A 9112-nucleotide genomic window follows, 5' to 3' on the forward strand; every position below is an offset into this window, starting at 1 on the left:
AGAACTGAGCTGAACTGTAGGACACAATTGGGATCTGCACACTTTTAAGTACTTATTGTAAGATATGTTTAAAAACTCTTTACAGGTGGATGCTAGAAGCAGATAATTTAGTTAATGAAATTCTATTTAACACAAGTAAAATATTTCAGGCTAGAGATTTTTTTTGAATTCTAATCTATTATTTTATCTATTTTTTATAGGAGAGTTACGAATTTCACAAGAAGTCAAACACAGTGATGCCATTTGCTATGTTTTATTTTGCTATTAGCTTGTTAAACATAACATGCAAATAATCAAAAAGAAACATACATATGACTTAGAGTGAAAAATAATTCTAGAAAAGAAAAGTTTCATTAGGTAAGTATATATTCTTAACACTAAAAATACTGCTTTAATTGTATGTGGTTTCATGAATTTTGTCTAATTTGCAAGATCATTTGTCTCAAAATTTACCATCTATTTTTCAGCTAAACAAATTTGAACATTGAGATAATTTGCTTCAAGACAGTAAACATCCATATGCATGTAATCCATGCTTTTTGGCACATTAAGTTAAGGTTTAGAAATTATAAAACTTGGCTGACTTCCACGAAACCAGTAAAAAGCTTTTCACATCATCTGACAGGAGATAGGAAAAAAAACACTAAATTTACAAATAAAGCATTAATTTTATTGTCTATGTGTGTGTGTGTGTGTGTCTGTACTTGTGATGAAACAGGCCTGCCTTTCATCTTTTCTTTTAAAAAAGTAGTAAAATGTTTACAAAACATTTTCCCTCAGAATTTGAAATTTATGGAAGTAATAAACAGCAACACAAAATGAATACTATAAAAACTGACACACAAATAAACATAACCATAAACTGCTGTTCCAGGATATATCTCAATATAATTGGAATTAGTAGATATCAATTAACGGTGATCTCATTTGCTACACGTAGACATTCATACATATCAGGTGGCAGACTGGTTTGGGTGATGCGATTGCCATCCAAACGCAAATGTTTGATCTTGGAGTAGGATAATGGTCCCAGGATCTTACAGAAGCTCTTTACTTCAAACTCTGGAAAATTAAAGAATGAAACACTTCAATCTTTTTTTTTTTCTTTTTAGTACATGGGCTTGAAACCATCATTTTTTAAAACTTTCAAATCTATAATAATATCCAATAAAACTTTTTCCCACTTATTTGATGTATCTTTGAATTTGGAACTACTAAAGGAATATTTCAGACTACCAAATAGCCCAGCAATATTTAGTAAAGAATACTTATGGTAGGTCAGAAGATTTAATGAAATGTTTCAAGGAAGAGAACTTATTTAAGTTCTTGATTTAGAAATACTTGCTTGTAGAATGACACTCAGTGAATGTGTCATACTGTCTAAGCTTTAGTTTGAAATATTAAGTCTAGCCTGAGGAAACCTAAGATTGATGCTGTTATATGAGCAATCTCACCAGTGTAAGTATTCTGGGTTTTTGCCTCTTAAAATAAAAGGGGTTAAATAGATGATCTCTAAACAGTTTTCCAACAACCGCACTTCATGACAAAGATTCAAAGCTCCAAAGCAAAAACCAAATCATGGAATGTCCACCATCTCAGCTCATGCCCTTTTCTTCTGTGGTCAAAAAGCTGCCACAAATGAACAACTGATTTAATTTTTAATGGACACTAAGAAGGTTACTGGATAGCATGGTCTGTGTATGTATATAGAAACTGCCTATGGTTGCCCAAGTCTATTTCAGATTAACCTTATCTGGTCCTGTATCGTGTTATTTTCCTTCATTCTTCAACTCTAGCTAACAGAGACTTCAATGGAAGCCCAAACACACTGCAGTCCTTTCCCCTAAGATGTTGTCTTAAATAACTCATCTGTCAAATTCCAGGGTTCTTGGTTACGGTATCTGCCTCTCAAGTATGGAACAATGGAAAAAACATGGGTTTAGGTCTATATTAGTTTTTTACCTCTGTCGTTTACCATCTGAGACATTTATCAGATCTTCTTTTTAGATGTATGTGTCACACAGTGTGGCATGAAGATTACATTAATTAAGGTATGTAAAGCACTTCACACAGTACTAGCACATACTCTGTACTAAATAATTATTGGTGTCCTTTTACTTTTTTCTGTTTTCTAAATTGCTTTACACTAGGAAGATCTGTGACTAGCTTAATGCTTAAAAGTTGCAAGTTTGAAATATTAAAACTTGTTTTTGGCTGGGTATTTCCTAATATTAGAAAAACATTAAGGGACTCTTTTGACCTTAAGAGAAGGTGGGCAATTGGTATGCAAAATTATTATGCAGCAAGATAAACTAAGTTGCAGACACACATGCAAAGTCGCACGGCAAGAATTCCTGAAATGTGTAAACCTAAGTGTCAAGGATAAGGAAGGGAGAAAGGTAACTACTCACTTTCAAATGACTGTATGTGCTGGGCATTAGGATTTCAGTCTTAGCTATAGGCACTGAGCAGCTGCTGGCATTTCTCCCATAGTCCATCTGTCCCATCTCCTACATTGGCTCTTCCTTTTTTACTCATACAGTGAAAACTGTTTTTTCCACCTTCAAATGCCCCTGCATCTATATCTCTCTCCCCTTTCTTGTCTCAGAGTAGGAGGTAGCCTTTCTCCTCCAGCTAACCTCCACCCACCAAATCTAATGGATTTCTTCAGCCCTCAAACATCTTAAATCCCATTAGCATTTTGGCCTGTCTGAGTATCCTTCCGCCTGACCACAAATGTTTATAATGTGGGACCATATATTGCCACATAGTGAATTTTCCCCTGGAAACAGCTGTAAGGGTTTAGCTCTGATAGCTTGACTGTGTATCATATGACAAACAAGCTTTGCAGACACAAGAAAGAACACATGGTATTGCAGAGTTGGCAATCAGGGACTCCTTCATGAGAACACCCCAACCCTACTAGGAGTTCCATGAAACTATTGCAGAAATACAGAATTACTATTGCAGAATTATATTAATAAGGCACACTGAAATTTTTTTTTCTGATAAGTCAATATCCTTACCCAGTATGACAAGGGAACCAACTTTTATAATATAAAGATGTTCCATTTCAATAGATTATTTTGCACATAAAATCATTTACTATGTGAATCAGTGTTTCCCACCTGAGTTTTCATTTTAAAAACTTCATCTGTGAATTATAGGTTTTTGCTTCTTCCAACTTCCATTAAAGAATAAGGTAGGGATTGGTGAATGTCAGTTTCCGATCTGTATCTTTATAGCTTAAATTGAAAAATGTCCCAGGAGACCAGAAGAGTACATAAGCAGCTCAAGTGGAATAGGTCAAACTCCCACCCAGCAGATAAATGAAAAATAAACTATGGAAGTAAGAGAAAGGAAGGAGAAACTGTGGGAAAATCAAATGAGGTGAAGGGTTGTGTATAAGAAAAGGGGCTTTGTAATTCTAGTAAAAAATATTCCAAACCCTTATCATACTCCTCTTTAAACTGTCTCACAGTCCTCATAAGAACACCACAAAGACCATACACACCAACCATAACAGGGATAACAGAGATAGATGATGGTCATGATAGCAGAGTAATATGTTGAGTGCCAAGTAAAGATGTCAGAGGAGACCGTGAGCGTACACGGGCTGCTCTGGGGACAAGCAGGAGAGAGATGTAAAAGCCTCTGCTGGTTGTGGACTTGTTGATTTCTCCCTCAGCTACATCTTGTCAAGAAATAAACGTAGACACAAATCGAAGTCATGAAGGAGGCAAATAATAAACAGATAAAAATCAAGAGATAACACAGCAGGATTAATTAGCCCAGAGTATTACATTTGAAGAAATGAGTGCTTAAATTCTATGACCTTAATGGTTTATTATCTGGACTCTCCAAAGCAAAGCCAGATATTGGATAAATAACTAAGCTAGAATTCTATATTCTAGAGAAATATTTTGTTGGCATTTTCATTTTTTTAAACTGGAGCCAGATGCAGTATTTGTGTCACACAACTTAGGCATTTAAAACCTTGAGGAAACATCAATCATAGGCACAGCATTCTACTTACTTTCAAGTTCATTGACCTCCAGGTAATAGTTTTCAAGGTTTTCATTGACAGTCGGTATGTTTTTAAGTTTATTATAGGAGAGATCCAGCTCCAGCAAGGATGATACATTAAAAGAATTTCCAGGTATTCCACTATCAGCCAGTTCATTATGAGACAAACGTAGATACTGCAATCCACTAAAACGCTTGAAATACTCATCAGGGATGTTGCTGATCTTATTGTTGTCTAAGTAGAGAGTTAGAAGAGATACTGGGAGACCAGAAGGCATTTTGGTCATCTGATTGAAGCTCAAGTCAAGGTATTCAAGTGACTTAAGACCTTTAAAAGCAGCTGAAACAGCATCCTCTTTCAGCTGATTGTGTTGAAGGTGGATAAATGTCAGGTTAACCAGTCCATCAAAGGAGCCCAGCTTTGAGATCTTGTTGTTAGTGAGCTGCAGGTCCACCAGAGATTTGGGAAGTGGGCCCACAGATTCTGTCAGATTGTTGTAATTTATATGCAGCTTCTTCAGTTGTTTCAGTTTAGAGAAAACTTTTCCTTTTATCTTGGAATTTTCTAGAAGGTTATGATCTAGAATGAGCCACTGCAGATCAGTTACGTTTTCAAAGGCCTTATCATCAATATGGTCAATCTGGTTATTCCTAAGGTAAAGGTACTTGATTCCAAGAGGCACCATTGGCACACTTTTCAATTTCAGCTCATCGCAGTACATGGCCGTTGGGTAGCTTTCGGGGCAGTTACATTCTGGTGCACAGTTTGGTGATGATCTCCCATAAATCGATAGGGGGAAATCATAATCCTCATAGTAGTAGCTGCCGCTGGCACAGCCAATTAATGCCAAGAGGAGAGGAAACATACCTAGATTCATTTTGGCAAATGCTTTGAATCCTAAATAAAGTGGAAACAAGTTTTATTATAAAATAGTATCCTTTCAGGAAAAGTATACTAAGAAGAAAGAAAATGCATTAGCAAATGTGAATTTTATTACTTTATACTGCCTTTTTTTTAAATGCACTAGTGATGCCTTGTTAATTTGCATTTGAGGAGTAGGTTAAGGATATACGTTTACAACGGGTGGGGAAGTGAACAGATTCCAGGGCAGATTGCATTCACATGCGCCCCCTTCTGGGCGAGCCAGGCCTAACTATCCCAGTCAACCTCTCTAGGTCCTTCCTTAATTAAATATCTCGCTGCAAGAGGTTTCTGGGAGGTGCCCATTAACCACCATGTTAGAACACTGCTTCAGAATACCTTCAAAACCAGAAGAAATGAAAACGAGAAGACAATTGTAAATTGTACCCTCTACCCCACCATTCAGCATCATTGAAATGTCTCATTAAGTAGATCCTTACTGAAAACGTGGGCAATCTGTGATGTTGTCTGGAGGAAAGCTGTTCTTCTGTGTGTGTGGAGGGGGCGTGGTGGCAGTCGTGGCACGTTCCTTTAAAAATGTCTTTATGGTTGTTGATTCTGAGGAAGGGGAACAGAAGTCTTGGTGGGGGTGTGTGCATATTATTTCACCTTTTGTTTAACATTCTATGCTTTTAAGCACATTACAAAACTGTGTTTGAAAATTAATATTTAGTATATTACGTTTAGTAAAATTAATGTTTATTAATCAAGGAAATGTCACAAACTTTAAACCTAGAAAGTGGTCTAACTGGTAGAGAATGATATTCTTTTCAAAGATTTGAATGAATGTTTTTCTTTCTCTCAATCACTCACAATTTGTCTACGTTCTTCATTTCAAAATTTAAGAAGGCGGGGTTTGCTTATCTGGATTTTAGTGCTCTCACTGTGTGGAAAGTGGGAGAGATGTGGAACTGAGGAAAGTCTGTATTAAACAGTGGCATTAAGTGCCATGTAGGAAAGGATAAATTTGAGAATATAAATTAAAAACAATTTGTAACAGAGATCTTCTCATATGAACCCCTTTCCAAGGTGAGGTTCCAAGAAGAACATTTCAATCACTTGGGGAAGCACCGGGTCAGCAATTTAGGTAAAGGGAAATAGGATATAAGAGTTGGGCTTTTGTAGAATGAGAAGTTATAGCTGAGCAATTGGTAACTCTGGGAGGGAAATTGTTAATGTGAAGCAGTATCCACATTCCAATGGATACCATGAAATAAAATCTCTTCCTGTGAGAAACATGGTACAAGCTTTTGGATCTAGGTAGTTTGGGATGAGCAGGATTTTCTACTATCAGGAATTTTAAACATCTTTGCTTTGCTTTAACTTGGAATTATAAAGCACTTTATTTTAGCAGATGAAACACTCAAAAACGTTGTTAGAATCACTCTTATAACTGACAAAATGTAGCCAGATTCTTTGCAAATTATTCTTTAAGATTATGATGGAGTCATTTAATTTAGTTGACAGGACTTGGCCATGAGATCTATTATATAGTGCTAATGTAATGATAGGATTCTTTACGAGTTACAGTTATGTTAATGTTGTAAAGATTTTTCTTACTTCATTAATAAGCTTCCACCTTAGTTTAATTCAGTAGACACTAAACTAGACATGGGACCTATAGTGTGAATAGTAATGGAAAATGCTTCCATATTTTTTGGCAGAGTCAAAACAAGGGCTCTGAATTCAAAGAGAATCTGTAACCATATAATGACTCCACTATGAAGCAAAACCACGCTTTACTGTCCCCCAGTTTTTTCAAATACCTGTGGCTCTGAAGAAAATGCTTTTTTTTCAAAAAGTAAATCATATTTACCAGAATTTCTTTAAAACATGTTCCTGTTTCTTAAGACATACATCCATAATCCAAATCTTAAAATTAACAAAATAGAAATAAATAATCCTTTAGCTCACATTTTAAAACAGCATAAAATGTTTATGACAAATTATAAAAAATTATAACAACATACTTGTTACAAAATATTTTGATGACTGATTGAAATGGCCCTTCTTTGCTCCAAAATTAGGTTCTAACAATACTAACATATTTAACTAATTAGCATGAAATAGCAAACATTTTAAATGCCATACTTTTTCACTGTGTCTAATTTTCTCATCCCAACCTTGAAACTTTTTAATAACTTCCTTAGCTAAGTAAGGCATTATAGACTGTATAAAATGTATCTCAAACCCATAAATCATGGAAAGTATATTAAGCAAAATGTGAAAATAAATGCTCAAAACTGTGGATTTGCTGTTGAATAGCAATTGGCAAAGTTGCTCCGGAATTTTTTCTGTTCCTGTTACAATAAACACCGTCCCAAACAGTCAGCATCCCCAGTGCTATAGTTAAAACAGCACTTACCTTACTGTCTCGACACTGCTTTCGTTAATTCTTAAAGCAGATGCTCTGCTTGGTGGACAAGAATCCACCAATATATGCTGTAAACTCTGTCAGGACGGAACTGGCTGCCAGATTCTTAGTGATACAAGAGCTGAGTGGGGGAAACCCAGCCCAGTCACGCCAGTCTCTGAATGGAGTTATGTCATTGTGGGGATCTTGTGGTGTGGCATGCAAACATTCTGCTCTCTAACGAGGTGCAGGTGGACTTGGTGAGCAAGGACAGCCCAGCTCACTCCCTATGGAATAAGAGAGAGATACTTGCTGAACCAGCCCCAATACCATAGCTTTTAATCCCAAATTGAGTACTGCTGCAAATGAGGCATCTCCTGTGAGAACATTTCTCTTACAAAGCCCTTTACTTCTATAGCTGTGAAAACAATTAAATGCAATTCTCTCAGCTAACTATCATGTTCATCTAAAGGTCACATAAATCAACAGAGTAAACCATTTCAGAAAAATGCAAATGAGCAAACTCAGAAGAATTGAATCCTTTTTGCTCATTACTCGTGAAATCTATACTGATTTACTTGGACTCACTTAATTTTTAGCCAAGGGGGAAGCTTACATTTGTTTCTAAAATATTTAAATGCTTCATTTATACTCTGATACAAGTGATAAGCAACAACATTTCCAGTTTACTTATGTTAAACAGACTCATTTTATGCTCTTCAGGTCTGGAATCAATCAGTAATATTCTGCCTGTTTCTCATTTTGTGGATTTAATTTAGGAATTCATCCAAAACCTTACTTGGGGAGAGTATTCTATGGCTTATTGCCAAAAAACATAAAAGAACATGAAAGAAATAAATGTATACTAAAAATATCACAAAGTAATTATTTTTCACTCTGTCTTTGCATGCTAGCAATATTTTTTCAAAACTAAAAATTATGCTAAGTTGTAATCTCCTAAAGGCCTGGTTTGGTATATCTTTCCGTATCATTTCCTGATGCATGCTTCTAGAAAATGAGAGATCTACTCAATATCTTGTCTATTTCATTTTGTGATTGTATCAGCTTTATTTATATGATTTTTTCCCTCCAAAATTTTCATTTCCTCATGTTTATGAGAACTCTTAGAATCAGATACTTTAAGTTGCCACATTGTAAGATTTGTCCCTTTTAAAAAAACTTAAATATGTCACTTTTTAGCTATGAGACCTGTTGAAAGTTATTTAATCTCCATGGCCACTGATACATTTGCCCGAAAAATTAATATTAGTGTAAATGTCTCATTTTTGTCAGAGAACTGTTAAAAAAACAAAAGATAATCTTAGTGAAAGTAATTCATAGAATGGTAAGGTAATTTATAGCATAACATTTCAAGAAAATTTTAGAAAGGCCTCAGTTTTACAACAGAGGACATGAATAAACTTAGAAGAAATCAAGAAAAGAAAGACAAATAGACCAATCACATATAATTAGTGGCTCATTGTAAGAGACAGCTAAAACAATTCTAAGCATTAACCTTGTGTGTCAAATTCTATAATCTGAGATTTTGTGTGAAAAATTCCAGCTATATATTCCAAGGATTTTTCTTTATGAGCAATAAATGTGTTGTGGTATCTGCAATAAAGTTTAAATGCATTAAGTTGGATTTAGCTCATTGTGAAACTGATATAGCCCACATATACCTTTTTCTATAAAATTAGTTCTGTGAGACCAATAATTGGATAATGTTGCACATTTTAAAGCATATTGCTGGGGCCCACTAGAAAGAAATGAAATTAATATTTATGGTGTATCTACTTTATTCTATGCTT

At 35.2% G+C, this 9112-nt stretch overlaps 1 protein-coding gene across 2 annotated transcripts; it reads right to left on the reverse strand.

Annotated features, from left to right (window-relative positions):
* Nucleotides 1-237: 237 nt before the first annotated feature.
* LUM (lumican) lies at nt 238-7489 on the reverse strand. 2 transcript variants are annotated; one of them, XM_007123693.4, is made up of 4 exons: nt 7314-7489; nt 5389-5506; nt 4037-4924; nt 238-1062 (listed from the first exon to the last, which is right to left on the reverse strand). In XM_007123693.4, the coding sequence occupies exons 3-4, from the start codon at nt 4902-4904 to the stop codon at nt 908-910; spliced, it is 1023 nt and encodes a 340-aa protein (XP_007123755.1). In that variant the 5' UTR covers nt 4905-4924; nt 5389-5506; nt 7314-7489; the 3' UTR covers nt 238-907. The 2 variants fall into 2 exon arrangements, with proteins under 2 accessions (XP_007123755.1, XP_007123754.1); XM_007123692.2 differs by lacking the exon at nt 5389-5506 and having other exon boundaries at nt 7314-7488.
* Nucleotides 7490-9112: the final 1623 nt, after the last annotated feature.

Source organism: Physeter macrocephalus, chromosome 6 (assembly GCF_002837175.3).
Source record: "Physeter macrocephalus isolate SW-GA chromosome 6, ASM283717v5, whole genome shotgun sequence".
NCBI classification, from domain to species: domain Eukaryota; kingdom Metazoa; phylum Chordata; class Mammalia; order Artiodactyla; family Physeteridae; genus Physeter; species Physeter macrocephalus.

Bases quoted from the DNA above. Each gene is read 5' to 3' on its own strand.
- LUM (XM_007123693.4), bottom strand. From the start codon at position 4,904: ATGAATCTAGGTATGTTTCCTCTCCTCTTGGCATTAATTGGCTGTGCC. The intron at 1,063-4,036 runs GTAAGTAGAATG...TTAATTTTCCAG, and splicing joins GGAGGTCAATGAACTTGAAA to AGTTTGAAGTAAAGAGCTTC.